The sequence below is a fragment of the Lithobates pipiens genome, unplaced genomic scaffold (genome assembly GCF_037356315.1).
Source record: "Lithobates pipiens isolate NorthernLeopardFrog02 unplaced genomic scaffold, aLitPip1_a1.2 Scaffold_22, whole genome shotgun sequence".
In the NCBI taxonomy this organism is placed as follows: Eukaryota; Metazoa; Chordata; class Amphibia; order Anura; family Ranidae; genus Lithobates; species Lithobates pipiens.
Window position 1 is genome coordinate 228036160 of NW_027507784.1, and position 22445 is coordinate 228058604.

At 44.9% G+C, this 22445-nt stretch overlaps 1 protein-coding gene across 2 annotated transcripts in view; it reads right to left on the reverse strand.

Moving 5' to 3' along the window:
• The window catches only part of GSPT1 (G1 to S phase transition 1), a 577045-nt gene that overhangs the window by 267512 nt on the left and 287088 nt on the right, over window positions 1–22445 (reverse strand). For both annotated transcript variants that reach the window (XM_077448903.1, XM_077448901.1), the window contains one exon: window positions 15592–15772. In XM_077448903.1, coding sequence (XP_077305029.1) covers window positions 15592–15772 — 181 coding nt within the window. The remainder of the gene's footprint in view (window positions 1–15591; window positions 15773–22445) is intronic.

Sequence of the window (22445 nt, forward strand, 5' to 3'; positions counted from 1 at the left end):
TTCAGTATCTTGGAGTAGGCCTACCAAGATGATATACCTCCCCCTCTGGGTCTTTAATTTCTATTGTGGGTGTAAAAGGCAGAGAATGATGGAATGCTATCAGGACACCCCTCTGTTTAGAGTCTGCAGAGGCCGTAAAGACCTGAGGGTAACGGGAGCTAAAAAACTTTGGTGTTTGGGAACCTGAAAAGTGCGTTTCCTGTAAAGCAACTATACCTGCTTTCAGAGAGTGAAAGTTTCGGAAGGCCTTAACCCTCTTACTGGGGGAGTTAAGGCCTTTGACATTAAGAGATAAAATATTCAGAGGGGCCATCGAAAGACAGGGTGAGAAGAGCTATAAAATATTATGTAAGGAGTAGGAACCGACCGGCCAAGAAGAGCCAAGAGAAGTGGAAGGGAGGGGGGAAGGAGAGAGCAGAGAGAAGAGAGAGAGGAGAGAAGAGGAAATTTGTCTGCAGGGCAAACCATGAGATGACATAAACAGTCAGATACCAAGATAGGTTGCTCGGCCAAACAATGCTCAGTCTCCGGGGTCCAACACAGGCAGCCCAGGAGAGCGCGCATTCTGAGGGAGGGGAGCAGTGGCTATTCTCCACCACCGTCGGGACAGCAACTATACATAAACACTGCAATTTACAGAACCAGTAAAAACCAAAACGAAAAAGAAAATAATATAAAAAAAAATGAGCATTAGGACTTGTCTTAATGGGCATGACACCCAGAGGTGTCGGATAGAACAATAAAGTGATATATAACACCCCACCAGGGCGGAAGTTCAGGGATCTTTGGGTGTGCAGGTGTATGGAGATGGGGAAGAGGGGGATGGGGAGAGGGTTAGTCGGGGAGAGGGTTAGTCGGGAAGGGGAAGGATAGGCTAGGGAGGGGGGGGAAGGGAAAAGAAAAAAAGAAAAAAAAAAAAAAAAAAAAGGGGGGGGGGGGGACAGAGGTCATCAGGTAAATTGGGGAGGGATAGGGAAAGAAACCAGAGGAGGCGAAAGCCAGGGAGGGAGGGCAAATGGGGAGCTGGTGGGTATATAGTAGATAATTAACTAAAAAAAAGCTAACATCATCTACAAATGCAATTATTAGTTCATATAAAAAAAAATAATCGCGGATTTAACCTGACCTCACTGGACCAATATAGTGTGGGTGTGAGGCTCTTTTAGCATAGCAATAAAAAGTGATTCACAATACAATGGAACAATATGAAAGTTAGGCTCCATGTAGGCAAGGAGCCTCAGGTCAAAAGAAAAAACGGATAGATAGCAAAAAATTTGAATTAAGAAGTCGTCGGTGCTGAAGAACTTGAAAAAGAAAAAACGAAAAGAACAAACAAGAACAAGTACGTACGAAACATCATGTCGAAAAGATTCGGCGGAAGAGGTCCTCCGGAGTAGGGGACACCATCCATCTTCCGTTCGGATATCCGAATCCTAGAGGTCTCACAGGGAAATGTAGAAAATTTAGCAATAGAAACCTGAAAAAGAAAGAAGTGACAATTTCCAAACAGTTAGTTCAGCGCGGTGGGCGAGATTTGGGAGTGGAAGCTCTGTCATCCGACAATCTGGCGGGGGTTCCCTTGCGGACAGACAACGGGCCAGGCTGGTTACGATGCGGCGTAGCTGAGTAAGGGTGCGCTGCCGAGCGTGCTGGAGTGCGGGGTAAGCTGGTCTCCGAGTGTAGGTCCGGACGGACTAGGTGAAGGCTCTCCAACAGGCGTTGCAACGATTCCGGGGACGAGCAAGTGTGTTGCTGACCCTGATAGGAGAATTGTATGGCAAACAGGAACCTCCAGGTGTACTTCAATTGGTGATGGAGTAAGATCTGTAATTGTGGTTTCATGGCCCGGCGCTTGGTGATGGTGAGGGGAGCCAAGTCCGAAAACAGCTGATAAGTGTGGCCCTGAAATTGCAACGACTCTTTATTGCGTGCTGCAGTGAGTAGTTGTTCTTTCGTGCGAAAAAAATGCAGCTTAACGATGATATCCCTGGGAGGTCCGTCCGCCTGTCTGCGGGTCAGTGCCCTGTGGATTCGATCGAATTCTAGACGTTCGATTGGAATGCCCGGGGCTAATTCCTGAAACATGGCCGTTACGAAGGACTGAACATCGTCAACAGTCTCAAGGATTCCTCTTATTCTCAGGTTGGCTCTTCGAGAGCGATTCTCGGCGTCCTCCCATCTTGAGAGGAGGGTGACATTCTCCTCTCGGAGGGCAATTTGCTCTTGGGCCTGTTCCTGTAAGGTAAGTTCAATATCGTCCATTCTGGACTCCAAGGCGGCTGTGCGTTGGCCGATGTCACGTATCTCCCGCGAGAGTCTGTCGGTGATCTGTTCTGAGGTAACCTTCAAGGCTTTCTGTAACATGGTTTCCATGTGTTTAAGAAAGTCACTAGGGATCATACTCGGTGGTAAAGAGGAAGCTTCCGCGGGATCATGTATGTTATCCTCATGATCAGTATCGCTGTCTGAAGTTTCGCGGCTGGGGGCAGAGGAGGCCTGCTGGATAGCAAGGGCCTTAGCCGCCATTTTAGACGAAGCACGGGCGAGGGCCTCCTTGATGGGTTTGGGTTTGTTCTTACCTCTGTGACCTGTGAGCACCATACCGTTTGATGCCAGGGTTTGTGAGGTAGAGGTACAGTCCAATAACGCAAGTATTGCGGGTCCGGTTCTGTAGTTAGGTCCCGATACAGTGGTGGAGAGTGCGGAGCCTTAGCAGGATGCGACCGCCATGCTAGACTTCGCGCATGCGCCCCCCCTGTTTATGCTTTTTAACTCATAATGGCAACAAACTACCAAAATAACCCTGATCAAAAGTTTACATTATTGTCGTGTGGGAATGTACAAATACGTCCCATGCGCAGCTTCCTCGCTGATGAATGCAAATGTTCCTCCAGTATTTTTTGATAACCTACTGCATTCATCTTGTCATCAATTTTGATTACATTTCCTGTGCCTTTGTAGCTCATAAACCCCCCCCCCCAAAAAAACATCAGCGATCCACGTCCATGTTTCACAGTAGGAATGGCGTACCTTTCATCATATATATAAAGAAATACTAATGCGCTCCACCTAGCAGTTAACTATAGGACTAAATGAATATAAATTTCATACACAGGAAGCAGCCAGCAAAAAAATGGTGATCTCAACACCAAAAATACGTGAATAAAATTGAATAAATAGATGCGGCGCTACCTAAAATTGCATAAATATAAATAAAAGGTGGAATGTCCAAATGGGACTATAGTGCAAATGGGATACTATCTCACTACAGTGATAAATGGTGAAAATACGAATAAAGCATATAGTGTGCAATAAATAAAATTACATATTCCAAGTGAATACAGGAATACAAATAAAGTAAAATATGTGAAAAAATATATATAATATCAATCCAGTGGCTGTGTGCAAAAAATGCAATAATAGCAAGTGAATGTCCACAGAGCATGCAAAAATGTTTATAAACATTTTTAAAAAACACAAAGTCCATGCAAAGAATGTAGAAGTGATTTCCAAAGGTGCCAATCCACTGCAAACTTCAGTGCCTATTATGTGCACCACCTATTTCCCCCAGCTTCTCACCTCCAATAAATGGTAAAAAGGCGCTGTATATAAAAAATGCTGCTGAGTCCTTGTCCATCCAGCCTCAGTATTCTACCGCTGTTAGTGTATCGCTGTATGTTGCTGTGTGCTAGCAGTTATTATTCTCCCAATTTCTCCAAAGGTATCCAGTAAGTATGGAATGGAAGAAGACAAGGGGGGCTTTCATGTGTAGAGTCTGTGCTGATGTTTCCAAACGACAGGACCATTGGCATCTTTATTTTGTTCGGACTTCATGAAAGGAACCTTATAAGTCTTACTTTCCAGCCATCCTCCACAGTCGATATCTCAATTTGCCATAAAAACTTACAACACTTTGAGATGGGCCCCATCTGAAGTTTGCAGTGGATTGGCACCTTTGGAAATCACTTCTACATTCTTTGCATGGACTGTGTTTTTTAAAAAAGTTTATAAACATTTATGCATGCTCTGTGGACATTCACTTGCTATTATTGCATTTTTTGCACACAGCCACTGGATTGATATTATATATATTTTTTCACATATTTTACTTTATTTGTATTCCTGTATTCACTTGGAATATGTAATTTTATTTATTGCACACTATATGCTTTATTCGTATTTTCACCATTTATCACTGTAGTGAGATAGTATCCCATTTGCACTATAGTCCCATTTGGACATTCCACCTTTTATTTATTTATATTTATGCAATTTTAGGTAGCGCCGCATCTATTTATTCAATTTTATTCACGTACCTTTCATCATAGGCCTTGTTGACTAAACTGTAGCGTTTATAGTTGTGGCCTAAAAAATAGGATTTTTTATTACAGCTTACCCGTAAAATTATTTTCTTGGAGTACATCATGCGACAGCGCCTTAGGCAATTTCTTAATGGGAAGTCCCCTAGCAATGCTACTTGATGGGAGGGAGAGACAACCCACAGGGTACCCCCAGCACACTGCATCCAAAGGCGATATTCCTCATACCTTCTTACATCTACCTTATAACATTTTGTGAATGTATGCACTGAAGACCAAGTTGCGGCCTTACAGATCTGAGCCATGGAGGAGGCCTGGTGACGCACTGCCCAAGAAGCACTAACCGCCCTGGTAGAGTGTGCCTTAACTTGAAAAGGGGGAATCTTAGCCCTTAATTATACGTTTGAATTCCAACTTGCCGAATCCACTTGGCAACAGTGGATTTTGACGCTGCCTGTCCTTTCTTAGGACCCTCTGGCAGAATAAAGAAGAAATCAGTTTTAAGAATCTGAGGAGTGTCTTTGAAAAGATTCTCACTGCTCTCATCACATCAAGACAATGTAGTGACTTTTCTTCCCTGGAACATGGAAAAAACTGGCAGGACAAAATCTTGGTTCAGGTTTTTTTGCCAAAAAACCTGGACTGGGGGCGTAACACAGGGGCGGACTGACCATTGGGCTACTCGGGCACTGCCCGAGGGCCCCATGCCACTAGGGGGCCCCATCAGGGTTGCCAGCCTCAGTAAAACCCAAGATTATAGTTGCCCCACCTCTCCAGTACCTTCTCAGCCAATAGAAACATGTCTGTGTGTACTGTGTGTGTGATATTATACTGTGTGTGTGTTTGTGTATACTATGTGGCCCCATAATCTCTGATTGCCTGGGGGCCCCATAATCTCCTATTGCCCGGGGGCCCCATGAGTTGTCAGTCCGCCCCTGGCGTAACATCACTCTGTCCTCATGAATCAAATATGTCTCTTTACAAGAAAGAGCAGCCAATTCCAAAACCCTCCTTGCTGAGGATATAGCAACCAAAAATACCAGCTTCCTTGTCAGAAGGACAAAGGGAATATGCTGTATCAGTTCAAATGACTTTCTGTAGAACTGGCAAAACTAAATTCAAGCCCCAAGGGCTTAAAGCGGAGGTCCACCCTAAAGTGGACCTTCCGCTCATCGGAACCCCCCCCCCCCCGGCGCCACAATTGGCACCTTTCAGGGGGGAGGGGGGTGCAGATACCTGTACAGTACAGGTATTCTGCACCCACTTCCGGGATAGCTCTCTGCGGAAAGGGGTGTAGATTACGCCCCTTTCCGCAAGTGCCCACCCCTTTCCGCAAGTGCCCCGCTGCCTGCTGGGAAACACACAGATCCCAGAGGCAGCGGGGACCGTCCTTATTACGCAGCGCGGCTCGCGCATGCGCAGTAGGGAACCGGGAAATTAAGCCGAAAGGCTCCATTTCCTGATTCCCATACCCAAGATGGCGGCGGCAGCACCCGACGGACGATCTAGAGATCGGCTTCGGGTGCCGACATCGCAGGCGCGCTGGACAGGTAAGTGTCACTATTTTAAAAGTCAGCAGCTGCAGTATTTGTAGCTGCTGGCTTTAAAAAAAAAACAAAAAAAAAAACAAAAAAAAAAAAAAAACGCGGAGTCCCGGCGGACCCCCGCTTTAAAGATGATTTAACAGTCGGATTAATCCGCATCACCCCTTGAATAAAACCCCGGACTAAAGAATGCGTAGCAATCGGTCTTTGAAATAAGATTGATAAGGCTGACACTTGGCCCTTAATAGTACTTTCATTTCATCTGTGCCCAATTGTAGAAAGGCAAGAATTATGCCTATGATATATCTCCAAGGATGCCAACCCTTGGATTCACACCAGGAAATATAAGCCTTCCAAACTCTAATATTATAGTTCTGGAAGCTGGTTTCCTTGCATTAATCAAAGTAGAGATAACCGACCTGGAAAGCCCACGTTTCTCCAGAATGTGGGTTTCAATAGGCAGGCCATTAAATTTAGCGTACGTAAAGTAAGAAGGCCCCTGTGAGAGCAGGTCTGGCCTTAGCGGAAAGGACCACAGATCCTCCACTGCCATCTTCACGATTTCTACACACCATGACCTGCTGGGCCATGCTGGTGCTGCCAGAATTTCCGTTTTTGTTTCCTGCTTGATCCTGCAAAGAATTTGAGGCAATTGAATAGGGGGAAATGCATAGATCAGTGAGAACTGGTCCCACTGTATCACGGTATCACCAACGCATTTGTTCTGCATGCGACTGGATTCTTTGCTCTGGACACAAAGTTAACAGACTTTATGTTGAATAAGCTAGAAGATCTACATTCAGAGTCCACCATCTTTGACAAAAAGCCCGAAAATGTCAGGGTGAAGAAACCATTCCCCTGGGACTAATCTGCTGGAGACTTAAGTAGTCCGCCTGCCAATTCTCTATTCCCAGAATGAGGACTGCCGATAGGCACAGAATATTTCTTTCTGATCAAGTTAGAATATGGCTCACCTCTCTCTGTGCTGAGAGACTCTTGGTGCCCCTTGGTGATTGATATAGGCCACAGCCATGGCATTGATGAATTGGATCCTGACAGAACAATCCCTTAACCTGGAAGTCCAGGCTTTCAGAGCCAGACGAGCTGCCTGAATCTCTAGGATGTTGATGGGCAAGGCTCGTTCGGTTCTTGATCATTGTCCTTGGGCAGTTATCTTCTCAGTCATTACCACTTTCCAGATACCTGGTCTTAAGGATTTACCTTTTACCAAGCAAAGAGATTACTGTTTTGCAACAGTCTCAAATGGAACTGGGCATATGGAACTGCTCTGAATGAAGCCACCATCTTTCCTAACAACCGCAAAGGTGAATAGAGGGATCTCCTTTTGACCTGACCATCCGCACTGACTCTTATGGAGTTTTTTTTTACGAGAGCAAGTACGCCTTCTGGGCTGTATCTATGATCAGACCCAAATACTCCAGTTTTTTTTTTGTGGTTTTAAGGGAGACTTCTCTAGGTTGAGAACACAACCCAGACTTTTCCAGGTAACTAGTTTTAATAATACGTACACCTTACACCGAACACTGAAAGGACTATTAACAATAGATTGTCTAGGTATGCCTAGACTGTTTATCCCTGGTGCCCTTAAGCTGGCTAGAGGTGGGGCTAGCACTTGTGAACACTCGAGGGGCTGTAGCTGGCCCGAAGGGCAGTGTTACAAACTGAAATGCTGTTCTATTTCGAACCACAGAAACCTTTGGTGAGCAGGAAATATATGGATATGCAGATATGCATCCTGATGCCGATAGACGCCAGATATTTCTTCCTTGTAGGATAGAAACTGACCTGATTGACTCCATAGAAAGGAACGGATCTTCAGGAACTGATTTAGATTCTTTTAGATCTAAAATGTCTGTTGAATTTCTGTGTAGATCTGTACATGTACAGGAAGCGCATGAAAAAGGCAATGAAGGTTTTAAGGAACCTGAGAAGAAATAGATCAGCTAACTACTAGCAGTAGCTTGAAAGAGGCACAAACCATCTCTGTAAGAGAAGCAATCAGATTGGCTCAAAAAAGGCTCAACTCCAGTTGTCTCCACCGCAGACTAATCGGTTTTCCTTTCTTCCAGATCACTTGAGGGTAACCCCTCATCCTCTACCCACTGTTCCCTTGATAAGGGGTCTAAGGTGGGGGAGGGGGATCTAACACGCTTCCTATCCTTTTGGATAGCGGATGTGGTTAAAGTAGCTAATTTTCCTTCTAAGCCCTGCAGGGCGGAGGAAAAACACATTTTCAATCATGTATACTGAATGCTTTCCCCTCTAGAGTCCGACGGTGGAGGCAGTCGCCACTGCCTAGAAGCAGCTACCCCTGGCGCAGGGGAAGGAGTCGGTTTAAATAAAAAGGACATTCATACCTTTCCCGCTAGAAATCATTTGGAAGTATTTGACTAAATCCTGCCGAAATAGTCACTCTCCATGAAAAGGGAAACTAGTCGGAAGCTTTTTTTGCAACACGCTTCGGTGACCAACTTTTAAATCACAGAGTAGTACGCATGTGTTTTAGCACAAGGCGGGATACTTGGTGAATAGTCTTTCATGTCCTCTATGGCAAAATATAGCAAACTCATGGGCCTATTGTGCATGGACCTGCCTAAGGGCCTCATTGAACGGGTCTTTTAGGGACTGACAGATGCCTATTGCAGCGACTATAGGCTGAGAAACGGCACCTGCCAATGAAAAAAGAAAAAAAAAGAAAAACAGGATTTTAACAAAAAAAAAATACAACTTTATCTGTTGGCTCCTTAAGCATTTTCTATTACATTTTTATTGATGCTGAAAATCGTAGCGTCTACTGCTGGTACTTTCCATCTTTTGTAAATTTCTCCTCCATGGGAAAGAGAACTGAGAAACTCTTTGGAGGGAGAAAATGCTTATCCAGATGATCTCATTCACCATAAATAAGCTTTCCTCGTAATGCATGAACCGGAAACGCCTGAAAAGGCTGTAAAAGGTTTTAAAGAACCCAAGGAAGGTACCGAACTTTCAGCTGACTCTGTTAGGGGTAGCATGAAAGTGGAATGAACCATCTTCGTAAGAGTTTGTACCATCAATCTCTCAGATTGCATAAGGTTCATCAACCGTTTCCTCCGCAGAGGAAAAATCAGCTAGTTTTTCTATGCGATAGCCTGAGGGTAATACATCATCCTGTGCCCACTGTTCCCTCGATAAAGGGTTTGATGTGGGGAAGGGGAATCTAGCACGCTTCCTATCCCCTTGGATGGAGGATAAAATTAAAGCCCCTAATCTTCCTTCTAAGCCCTGCAGGGCAGAGGACAATGCATCTTCAGGCACGTATACAGGGGCTGAAGTGTAATGCCGCGTACACCCGATTATCCGGCGGACTACCCACCGGACTTTGCAGCTGAAGTCCACTGGACTTTCCGAACGAGCGGAACTGCCCACACATGACCGGACTTTTCCAGCGGACTAGGTCCGGCAGAAATACCCGCCGGAATATGGCGGACTTTTGAAATGAACGGACTTGCCCACACACGGAGAAAAGTCCGTTAATTTTGAACGTGGCTCCAGGTAGACAGGACTAGCGAAGGAAGTGAATGTCGCCGCCTCTATCGGTGAGATGAACACCTTCGCTGGCCCCGTCACCTGGTTTGGATTTTATAGGGGAAGCCCTACGCTGAAAAAATAGCGTGGGGGTCTCCTTAAAGTCCATACTAGACTCTTATCCGAGCATGCAGCCCGGCCGGTCAGGAAAGGGGGTGGGGATGAACGAGGCCCCCCACTGAGCTGTACCAGGCCGTGTGCGCCCTCAACATGGGGGGGTGCTTTGGGGAAGGGGGGCCCCCCCTTCCCTAAAGCACCTTGTCCCCATGTTGATGAGGACATTGGCCTCTTCCCGACAACCCTGGTCGTTGGTTGTCAGGGGTCTGCGGGCGGGGGGGGCTTATCGGAATCTGGGAGCCCCCAGATACCGGCCCTCCACCCTATGTGAATGAGTATGGGGGGGGGGGCGGTTCCACTGAGGTAACAGATAAATGTAATGCACTGTACAAGTACTCCCAGTCCCTCAGTTTCTCCAATTGGGGGAGAAGAACAATAAAGAACCCCCTTCTGCTACACATCACGCTGTTATAGCTCGACACAGAGCTGCTAGAAAGGGTATGTGTATCCTTACTCCCTCTAGAGGAGACTTTAAGGCATTACATGTTACATACAGAAGAAAAGGCATAGGTGGACTTTGCAGGTCCAAAGCCTTTCTCTTACCTTATCCTCGCTGCAGGATACTGCTGAAAACGGGGGGCGGGCAGCATTAGTGAACCTTCAAAGACCAGGTCCCTATAAAAGGGGGTTCCACTCCTTTGTACCTGTACAGCACCCCTCAGGACCAGGTTGGGTAATGTAGCAATATCTTAAAAAAAAAAAAAAAAAAAAAGAGTCCTAGGGTCCAGCCCTCAACAGGCAAAACCTTGTTCTTCTATGCGAGGCCGGGGTACCAGCCTGTGGCCACAGTGGCATGGCTGGATACGGTTGTGGAGGCTTTTTTAAATGCATGGATCCCTCCTGGAGCTCCTCAGAACACATCTTCACTTGTGACCAACACCTTAGACACTGGCGAAAAAACAGATGTGCTCCTGGAAGGAGGAGGGATTATATAGGGGGTGAACTTCCTTGATTGGGTATACCAGTGTCAACTCCTGAAGGTGGCTCATAACCCATTACTTAGCCTCTATGTCCCATGATGTACCATAAAGAAACTCAACCATAGAAAATCTGAAGATAATCTATAGGTGTATGGCCAACTTTAAGCTATGACACCAATTATAATAATATAACATTCTAATGTTGCTTTAATTACCCACTCCCTCCCTCTCCACCCATAACCATAGCACCGAGCTATAGCAACAGCTATATTAGCTATAAAACAAAAATAAAGGAAAGGGGGAGAGAAGAGACAGAAAAAAAAGAAAAAAAAAATCAGGAAGAGGGCAAGGGGGAATGCTATAGACTTCACTCGTCCTATAAGGGGAGACCCATCTTATCCAGCCAGAGGCTTGAATCAACAGTCGCAACCCAATTCGCCGCTGTCCCTTGTAGTCCGCCACATCCATCTTCTTGGTGGGGTCTCGGAGCTCCGCCGCTGTCATTCGGCGAAGCCGCGATGACGTCACTCCCGCGCATGCGCACGGGAGCCGACACGCGTGGCAGCTCCGTCGTTGAGAATGCCGCGCTCAGTGCGCCTGCGCGCCGCTGTCTACGGCGCATGCGCCGTAGACAGCAGTGCCTGTTTTCGGGCAAATATCTCCTAAACCATACACGTTTAGGAGATATTTCTTGGACCTACAGGTAAGCCTTAATCTAGGCTTACCTGTAGGTCAAAGTGGTTTGTAAGGGTTTACAACCACTTTAACCGTCGCTGAAATTTTAGTTGGTCTACCCGACTGTGGTTTGGTTTCAAAAGAACCCCTCATTTTCCACTTCTTGATTAGCGTTTGAACACTGCCGATTGGCATTCTCAATTCCATGGATATCTTTTTAAACCCCTTTCCTGTTTTATACAGGTCAACTACCTTTTTCTGCAGATCCTTTAACAATTATTTTGCTTTCCATACCACTCAGAATCCAAGAATGTCAGTGCAACACTGGTAGAAAGATGCAAGGGTCTGTCAGGGACCAGAAACTCACTGACTTTTTATACACACACCCACACCAATTACAAGCAAACAGATCACAGATGAGGGCAGTTGCCTTTAAAAGCCAAACCCCTTTGTGCCAACTTGTGTGTATGTTATCACCAGGGTATGTACATTTTTGATCAGGGTCATTTGGGTAGTTTCTGCTTCCATTACCATTTAAAAAGAGAAAATATGGTCGATAATAAATGGCTTCAGCCAAACACCAACCATGAGTGAAGAAAGTTTGTTACATAGTAGGTGAGGTTGAAAAAAAAGACACAAGTCCAACCTATGTGTGTGATTATATGTCAGTATTACATTGTATATCCTGTATGTTGTGGTCGTTAAGGTGCTTATCTAATAGTTTCTTGAATCAATGTCCCTCGCTGAGACCACCGCCTGTGTAAGGGAAATCTACATCATTTCCGCTCTTACAGTAAAGAACACTCTACGTAGTTTAAGGTTAAACCTCTTTCTTCTAATTTTAATGAGTGGCCACGAGTCTGGTTAAACTCCCTTTTGTGAAAGTTTTATCCCTATTGTGGGGTCATCAGTATGGTATTTGTATATTGAAATATCCCTCTCTCAAGCATCTCTTTTCCAGAGAGAATAAGTTCAGTGCTCGCAACCTTTCCTCATAACTAATATGCTCCAGACCCTTTATCAGCTTTGTTGCCCTTCTTTGCACTTGGTCCATTTCCAGTACATCCTGAGGACTGGTACCCAGAACTGGGCAGCAGGTGCGGCCAGACCAGAGTCTTGAAGAGCGGCAGAATTGTTGTGTTATCTTTCATAGTCTCCAAAAAACGGCCAAGAAATCAAATTCTGCCAGGGTAAACGGTTAAGCACAACTGTATACAGGAGTTAAAACACTGACATCTAGAATACCAAAAAGGTCTACAAAGCTGGAAGTACTGCAAATAGAAGTTTCCCTACAGAGAAAAGATCTACGAAACACTGCCTTGTACTAGGAATAGTGTCTCATAGTTTTAATAATTAAAATATAAAAGTCAAATACTATAAGAATGTTGGTATTATGAATGTCGGTATACTTTTTAATACATTTATAAGTGATACAGGGTCTGAAATTAAAAGTACCACTTCAGTTTTTGCAGATGACACCGAGCCATGAAGTGGAATAATGTTCTTACAAGATGTCTCCAACTTACAAGCCAACCTCCATAATTGGGCAACTATGTGGCTATTGAGGTTTAGGCTTTGTTCAAACCATGGTGCAGAGACGTCAGTTTTTCTGCACACGTTCTGTAAGGGCTCAAAGAAAAAAAAAAAAAACCACAATGGTTCTCTATGTGCCCTGTTCACACCACAGCATGCAGATTTTTTTTCTGTGCAGGAATCTGCAACCTGTATGCAGTTTTCTGCACAAGAAAATATCTGACATGACAAACAATTTTCATACAAGTAAGGTGTGAACGAGCCCTTAATGTTGATAAATGTAAAGTTATGCACTTGGGGGCAAAGAATAGGCATGCATCATACATACTAGGGGTGTACAATTGGAGGAATTAATGGTGGAATTAATGGTGAAGGATCTACTGTGGGATCCATGGTTGAATGCTACTGTGGGATCCATGGTTGAATGCTCCGGGGTTATCCCCCCTGGATCTGGTTATGGAAAGACTGCTAATTTAAGAACTGTTAGTGGGCAGAAACTGTTGACATTGCTGAGGATAGTATGAGATGTGGAGGTGAATGCCCGGCTGCTATTATATAATGGACATATGATGGGCTGCAGCAGCTACTAGATTTTACCACATGTATTTTCTAATGATTCACTGAAATGATATGGTTGTTACTCTTTTAGGCCCCTTTCACATGGACGGCTGTTCTGACGCAGTTTAGCATGTTTATTTTTTTCTGTGAAATTCAAGACTCCAGGCACAGCGATCAGCTGCATTTGTATAGTGCAATTATCTGCGTTTATGTGCGTTTATGTGCAGTTGCGTTCAGCTGCAGTTATCTAATATAGTCGTTCCCATAGCAACCCTTTTTTTTCATTGATTTTTTTGGTCCCTTGAATCCCTTCTCACGCTGCTATCCGCAATTGGCACAAAAGACTGCGATTACCTGCAGTTAAGTGTATATAGCTGCGCTACATCGCACCTGGACACATTCAATTCTATTTTTTCTATTCGCACCGAACCGCATTTAACGAAATTGCAGCTAAACGCAGTGTGTGAATGGGGCCATAGGAAAGCATTGTGTGCTTTTAGCTGCGGTAGAAAACTAGAAAATCCGCAGATAAAAGCACCATTCTATCCGTCCGTGTGAAAGGGGCCTTATACTTTAATTTCTTTGTAAGAATGTGCATTTCACTGTGGCTTATATGAATAAAATCTTTTGAGGAAAAAAAAAAAAAAAAAAAAAAAGGTGAAGGATCTGGGTGTTCTGGTAGATCATAAGCTTACTGGCAATTCAATGCCAAGCTGCAGTTTGCAAAGCGAGCAAAGACCTTTCTTGTAGTCGGAGAGGTATGGGCTACAGAGAGATTTTGCTCCTGTACAAATTAGTAAGACCCAATCTGGATTATGCAGTTCAGTTTTGGGCACCAGTTCACAAAAAGGATATTGGGGAACTGGAGAAAGTTAAAAGAGCAACCAAACTTATAAGAAGCACAGAGAAGCTCAGCTAGGAGGAAAGATTAGAGGAACTGAATTTATTCTCTTGAGAAGGGGAGAGAAGAAGAGATATGATCAACATGTATAAATACATAACTGGTCCATATAATGAATATGGTGGTGAGTTATTCACTTTAAGGTCATCACATAGGACTCTATTTACATCAAGAGGAAGAGAGATGTAATCTCCAAATATGGAAAGGTTTCTTCAGTGAGCTGTGAAAATGTGGAATAGTATCCCTCAAGAGCTAGTTCTGTCCAGCTCAGTAGATTGATTTAAAAAAGGCCTGGATTCTTTCCCAAAAGGTACATGAAAAAAAGTTTATAGGTAAAGCTGAATCAGGGAATATCCGATTGCCTCTGGGGGACCAGGAAGGATTTTTTTCCCCTGCTGGAGCAAATTAGGTCATGCTTTGCTGGGTATTTTTTTGCATTCCACTGGATCAACTGTGGGTATAGGATTGTATGACCCCCCCCCCCCTCCCTTTTTATTGGTTGAACTAGATGGTGATGTGTCTTTTTTCAACCAAGTATACGACCTGAACCAAGATTAGAGCTGTCCCCACCTACACATTTCAACTTGAATACATCTGGATATTTATAGATTCACTTCACTCTGGGTGTTGCAGCTCTTTCAAAAGTCCACTGGGTGGCAGACATATGTCTAATACGTGTAATACGAGGGAGAGTGCACGCCAGACCTAGTATATTATCGTTTATTAAAAAGTCAGATTGATTAAAAAGCAGGGATTGCACTCACAGATTGCCGGTGTATACACAGCATCAATGTTTCCACAGCAGTCTCCTCTCCTGGTCTGTATGCTCTTACAGGGACTTGTAGCGAGGTGTAGTAAACGCTGCAGGCTTACACCGCCTGCTATCCACTACCGCACACCGCCCACACATTCACACAGGCCAGTCGGCTATGTGTGATGTCACCCGCGGCCAGGGGAGAGAATACACTGCGAACGTTACCAACGGTTGTTTACATCCTTTTAGAAGTTAGAACGTTCGCAGTGTATTCCCTCCCCTGGCCGCGGGTGACGTCATGCATATCCGGCTAGTCGGTGAAAATGTGTGGGCGGTGTGCGGTAGTGGATAGCAGGTGGTGTAAGCCTGCAGCATTTACTATACCTCGCTACAAGTCTCTGTAAGAGCATACAGACCAGGAGAGGAGGCTGCCGCGGAAACATTGATGCTGTGTATACACCGGCAATCTGTGTGTGCAATCACAGCTTTTTAATCAATCTGACTTTTTAATAAACAATAATATACTAGGGCTGGCGTGCGCTCTCTCGTGTCTTTTCAACCAGTTTTTGTAACTATGTGGTCAATTCCAATCTTTAAAATGTATATTATAGTTGTTGTGCACACAATATATAGTAGAATGGAAACCTAGCTCTAAGGAACAGGACAAATAGGATGCAGCTCTTACCAGAACAGCCAAGTCTGCCTGCGAGGCTCCCCCAATCATATTTGGAACAAAACTTTTATGTCCAGGGGCATCAAGAATAGTGAAGTGCTTCTTCTCTGTCTCAAAGTAGGCACGGCCAACCTCTACAGTTTTACCTTTGTCTCGTTCTTCCTGATTTGTGTCTAAAGCCCATGAAAGGTACCTGGAAGGAGAAAGTAATGTTAGAGCTGAATTCTAGGCACATCAAAAAAAAAAAAAAATAGGATTTTTAAAACAGCTTACCTGTAAAATCCTTTGCTTGGAGTACATCATAGGACACAGAGCCTCAAGTATTTACTTAGTGGGTTATGGGCCTACCTTCAGGTGTTGACACTGGTATAACCAATACAGGAAGTTGACTCCCTTATGCAACCCCTCCTCCTCCCAGGAGCACTCAGTTTTTGTAGCCAAGTAATATACTCTCACCCCATAAAACAGAGGGGCGGGAGATGTGTACTAATATGTACTCCAAGAAAAGGATTTTACCAGGTAAGCCGTTTTAAAAATCCTATTTTCTTTAGCATACATCATAGGCAACAGAACCTCAAGTATTTACTTAGTGGGATGTCCCATAGCAATGCTACTTGAGGGGAGGGAGACACAAACCGTAGGGTAACCCCCAGACCTGAGAATTTATACTGCTGCCTGGCACACATTGCGCCCAAAGGCGATATCCTCATTCCATCTTGCATTCACTTGATAAAATTTTTCAAATGTATGTACTGAAGACCAAGTCGTGGCCTTGCAGATCTGAGACATGGAGGTCTGGTGACGCACTTCCCAAGAAGCACCAAGTGCTCTGGAAGATTGCGCCTTAACTTGAAAAGGGGGAATCTTTGCCTTTAAATCATAAATTTGAATTATAACTTGCCAAAACCACTTAGCAACCGTGTATTTTGACGCTGCCTGTCCTCTTTTAGGAAATAAGACATCAGTCTTACGAATCTGAGCAGTTTTCTTTAAATAGATTTTCACTGCTCTCACTACATCAAGACAAGACTTTTCTTCCCTGGAACATGTATTTGAAGATATTGTCCTGCTATGGTTTTTCCCATTCAGATGAAAGCCTGAAACCACTTTTTGGCAAAAAGCCCGGACGAGGGCGTAGCACCACTCTGTCCTCATGAATAATCAAATATGGATTTTTACAAGAAAGAGCAGCCAATTCTGAAACCCTCCTTGCTGAGGATATAGCAAACAAAAATATCAGCTTCCTAGTCAGAAGGACTAAGGAGACATGCTGTAATGGTTCAAATGGCGGTTTTTGTAACACTGACAAAACTAAATTCAAGTCCCAAGGGGTTAAAGGTGATATAACTGGCAAATTAATACACATTACCCCTCGCATTAAAACCCCGGACTAAAGAATGTGTAGCAAGCGGTCTTTGAAATAAAACTGATAAGGCTGAGACTTGGCCCTTAATAGTACTTAGGGCCAACTTCATCTCTACGCCCAATTGTAGAAAGGCAAGAATTCTGCCTATGATATATCTCAGAGGGTGCCAACCCTTGGATTCACACCAGGAAACATAAGCTTTCCAGACTCTAATATATAGCTCTAGAAGCTGGCTTCCTAATATTAATCAAAGTAGAGATAATTAACCTGGAAAGCCCACGTTTCTTCAGAATGTGGGTCTCAATAGCCAAGCTGTTAAATTTAGCATTAAGTAGGAGCTAATATCGGCCCCTGAATTAGCAGGTCTGACCTTAGTGGGAGGGGCCACGGACCCTCCAATGGCATCTTTACAATGTCTGCGTACCATGACCATCTGGGCCATGCTGGTGCTACCAGTATTACCGACTTTCTTTGCAGCTTGATCCTGTAAAGAACTCGAGGTAGCAACTGAATTGGGGGGGAAATGCATAGATCAGTGAGAACTGATCCTACTAGGTCACCAAAGTATCTGTTTCGAATGAGAGTGGGTCCCTTGTCCTGGACACAAAGTTGACTAGCTTCGTGTTGAATCTGGACGCTAGAGGGTCTACGTTCAGAGTCCCCCCATCTTCGGCAAACAGCCCGAAACACTTCGGGGTGAAGAGACCATACCCCGGGAATAAATATTGGTGACTTAAGATAGTCTGCCTGCCAATTCTCTACCCCCGGAATGAAAACTGCCGATAGGCATGGGACATTCTCTTCTGCCCAAGTTAGAATCTAGTTTAACTCTTTCTGAGCCGAGAGACTTTTGGTGCCCCCTTGGTGATTGATATATGCCACAGCCGTGGCATTGTCAGATTGGATCCTGAAAGGACAATTCTTTAACCTGGAGGTCCAGGTATTTAGAGCCAGATACACTGCCTAAATCTCTAGGATGTTGATGGGCAAGGCTCCTGCTTCCAAGCCTGAAAGGCTGGCATCTGTTTACTACCAACTAGATAATTGGTCTGAAGGTCTCTCCCTTCAGCAGGTTCCAAGATAGTAACCAACTGAGGCTTTTGGATACTCATGGGAACAGCTATATTGGCAAGTCCAAAGCTTGAATCGTTTTGTTCCAAGCAGACAGGATACAGTCTCAAATGAAATTGGGCATAGGTAACAGCTTCGAATGAAGCTACAATCTTCCCTAACCTCATGCAAAAGGCGAATTGAAGGATTTCTCTTCGACTATCATCCTCACCAGCTCTTGTATGGAGCTGATCCTTGCAGGAGGCAAGAACACCCTTTTCTAGGCTGTCTCTATGATCAGGCCCAGATACTCCAGCCTCCTTAGTGGCTTTAAGGAGGATTTCTTTAGGTTGAGAATCCAAACCTTACAGGAACCTGCTTGTAATGGCTACACCTTGCTTCAAGCGAGCCACTGACTGGTCTATTAACAATAGATCGTAAGCCAAGACAGTTATGCCCTGTGCCCTTAACCTGGCTAAAGGTGTGGCTAGTACTTTTGTTAATAAAGGAGGTGCTGTAGCAGGCCTGAAGGGCAAGGCTACAAACTGAAAATGCTTCTGTTCTACTTTGAACCGCAGAAACCTCTGGTAAGGAGGAAATAAAGGGACATGTGGATATGCATCTCTGATGTCAATGGATGCCAGAAGGTCTCCTCCTTGCAGGATGGAAACGACTGACTTGATTGACTCCATGCAAAAGGAGCAGATCTTCAGGAACTGATTTAGATTCCGTAGATCTAGACTTGGTCCGATATCCCCATTTGGTTTTGGCACCGTAAATAGGTTTGAGTAAAACCCCAAACTTTGCTCTAGTTTTGGAATCTGTCTGAACACCCCTTGAGCCAATAATTGGTCTAATACTTGCAACAGGGATCGCCTTTTCCCTGGATCCTTAGGAACGTTTGATCTCAGAAAATGAGACGGTGGAAACTCTCGAAGCTCTAGCTTGTATCCTAGAAACACTGTGGAGAGAGTCCATTTGTCCTGAATCTCCCTTTGCCAGACTTATGAGTACATCAGAAGTCTTCCCCCCACCTTGGTGAGGGGGAGATGCCTCTCCATAACAAGGTCTTGGTATTGTGCTTTGCAGACTTGCGACCCCAGGTCTTCCTTTGTGCCTGGTCTGATGGCAGAGGCAGTCGCCCCTGCCTAGAGGTGGAAGCCCCTGGCGACTGGCACAGCGGGGGGGGGGGGAAACGGACGCTTATATTTTCTTTTGACTGGCAAAAAGAGTACTCTGAAAGTATTTATCCAAACTATTGCCAAATAATCATTCTCCCTTAAAGGGGAAACTAGTTAGAATGTTTTTACAAGGCGTTTCAGCTGACCAACCCTTTAAACCAAAGGGTCTTTCACATATGTACAAGTACAAGCGCAAGTCGTGATGCCTGGTGAATAGAATCCTTCATAGCATCTATAGCAAAGCATAATGCTTTAGATAGCTCGGCCAATTCCTGTGCTCGTTGTGCAGGGAGCTCATTTGACAGCATCTGTGAACTGGTCCTTTAAGGACTGACAGATGCCTATAGCTGCAATTGCAGGCTGAGCAACAGTACCTGCTAAGGAAAAGAGGATTTTAACAGACCTTCCAACTTCTTATCTGTTGGATCTTTAAGCATAAGTGCATTGTCCACTGGGCAAGTAAAATTTTTATCCACATTGGAAATCGCAACGTCAACTGCTTTTATACCGAATGGGATCATCCAGATAAGCAAGCTTTTTTTTAGTAATGCCTGGACGGGCAGCGCATGCAAAGGCTGTAAAGGCTTCAAGGACCCCAAGAAAGAGACCAGACCTTCAGCTAACTCTGTTAGGGGTAGCATGAAAGCAGAGCGAACCATCTTTGTAAGGCTCTGTACTTCAGATTGTGAAGTAGGAACTTCAAGTATTGTTTCCTCCGCAGAGGAATAATCAGCTTTGTCTTTCCTCCCGTTCATCTGAGGGCAATACCCCATCCTGTCCCCATAATTCTGTTGGGCCCTCCACTGTCTGTAAAGAGTCTAAGGTGGGGGAGGGGGATCAAGGACACTTCCTATCCACTTGGATGGAGGATGCGATTAAAGCCGCTAATCTTCCTTCTAAGCCTTGCAAGGCAGAGGAAAATGCATCTTCAGTCACATATACAGGAACTAAAGTGTGTGTGAAGCAGTTGCACCACAGCTAGTTTCCAATGACTCACCCTGGCTTGCCATGTCTGATCTCTCCAAAGAGGAAGACAGTATGGAGGAATAACTGGGAGACATAGTGTCAAGCACAAAGCAGAGGTACACACAAAATATTTGCTTAACAGTTCTAGCAAAGACAATGTCACCAAAATAACAGTTCTCTTTTGCTGCTAAGTAACAATAGTTGTTTCCTATCTGGAAATGCCTGTTTACACCCTTACATGCACAGCGCTCTGGTGTCACTTCGTGTGACAGACTGCCTCTCTTCAGTTGAAAAGTCTTTCTGAAAATGAGTCTCCTTGATATAAAGCCTCAGGTGGAACCTGATTGGCATCCTCAGCGCTTCCCCCTCAGCTATGCGGCGAGTGCTGTGTGTGTGTGTGGACGTACATCCATACACAGCGCCACGTGACCTTGCGGACACGCCCTTCTGCGTCGTCAGGCATACCCGCCCTTCTCTTTGAATATGCCTGGTTCGTGCACACGAACGGCATTCGGGTCGGCTATTGCAGACCTGAAGGGAAAAGGTGACGCTGGCTGTTCCTTTCGGAAGCTGAACATTTAGCCTGAAACAGGGATCGACATTTATACTGCCCTGTTAGGGACCCGTATGGCCAACACAAAGTAAGACAAGTATCTGTAACTTGTGGACATACTATACACCTCTACAAGGGGGAGGGGGGCGCGCAGGGGTTCTGTCAGCAGATTTATAGTCTTTAAAACCACAGAGGCACAGGGAGTTTCAAAACGTTACTAGGCGGAATGCTGGGTTGTAATTAAACCATGCCGCTAAAGCAACTGCATCAACCATTCAGCTGCCGCCTATATAGAAGTTTATACACATCTCTGTATTAGTAACTGCTGTATTTTTACCAAATCCCACAAGATTTCTTTAAGTAAGAACCCCCTATGCTGCTGGGACAACATATGTTCCGAGACAGCTGCACTAAGACATCGTACATAGGTAGTGTAAGTTACTCCCTATAGAGGAGACATTTTTAAGGCATATAAGGTATATAAGGTATATTGAAGGAGAAAGCATAGCTTCTTCCCTTAACTTGCCCTCGCTGCAGGATACTGCTGATTTAACAAACAGATCCAAATTTCACCCATCACGGCGGGCAGCGTAGTTTAAACCTTCAAAGGCTGGGGCCCTTTTAATAGGGGTTCCGCTTCTTTGGGCCTTGTATAGCACCCCTCAGGACAACTTTAGGTAATGTAGCAAGACCAAAAAGAGTCCTGGTTCCTAGGATCCAGCTCTCAGAGAAGCTTACAGGTAAAACCTTTTTCTTGAATTGAGGTCCAGGTACCATCCTATGGCCTCAGTGCCGAGGATGGATTCGGTTGTGGAGAATTTTTAAATCCAGACTGGATCCCTCTCTGGAGCTCTGCAGAGCACATCTTCACTCATGACCAACACCTTAGACACTGGTGAAAAAAAAACGGAGAGCTCCTGGAAGGAGGAGGGGTTATATATGTGAGTCAACTTCCTGTATTGGTTATACCAGTGTCAACACCTGAAGGTAGGCCCATAACCCACTAAGTAAATACTTGAGGCGCTGTGTCCTATAATGTACAATAAAGAAATGACCCTTGATTGCTTACAAAAAGATAATTTTCTCCAGTAGTACATTGAACAAATAGGACTTTTTTCTAAGCCTGATTGGTTTAACCACTTAAGGACCGCCACATGGCAATGTACGTCGGCGCAATGGCACCGACAGGCACAAGCGCGTACATGTACGTGCTTGTCTTCCAGCGGATGGGGGGTCCGATCGGACCCCTTCCCGCTGGATGTGACGGTCCGTTTCGCTGCAGGAGCGATCTGGGATGAGGGGATGGCGAATGAGAAGCTTCCCCCGCTGTGTATAGTAAACACAGGCAGGGAGGAAGTGATGTCATTCTCCTCGGGGCGGTCTTTTGACCTGACTGCAAGGAGAACAGAGAAAGTAAGTATGCAACACTACACTTACATGTAGGTACACATAAGCACACAAACCCCCTCCCCCCCCTCCCAGTCACAGTGTCACTGATTGCAGTGATCATTTATTTACTGATCACTGCATTTAGTGTCAGTTGTGACAGTAAAAACTGTCAGGGCAGTTAGTGTTAGGTCCAGGGTAGCCCTTACCCCCCCCCCCCCCCAATAAAGGTTTAACCCCCTGATTGCCCCTAGTTAACCCTTTGACCCCTTTTGCCAGTGTCACTAAGCAATCGCTTTTTTGATCGCTGCATTAGTGTCACTGGTGCCGCTAGGTAGCTTATTTTTTTAGGTTCACCGCCAGG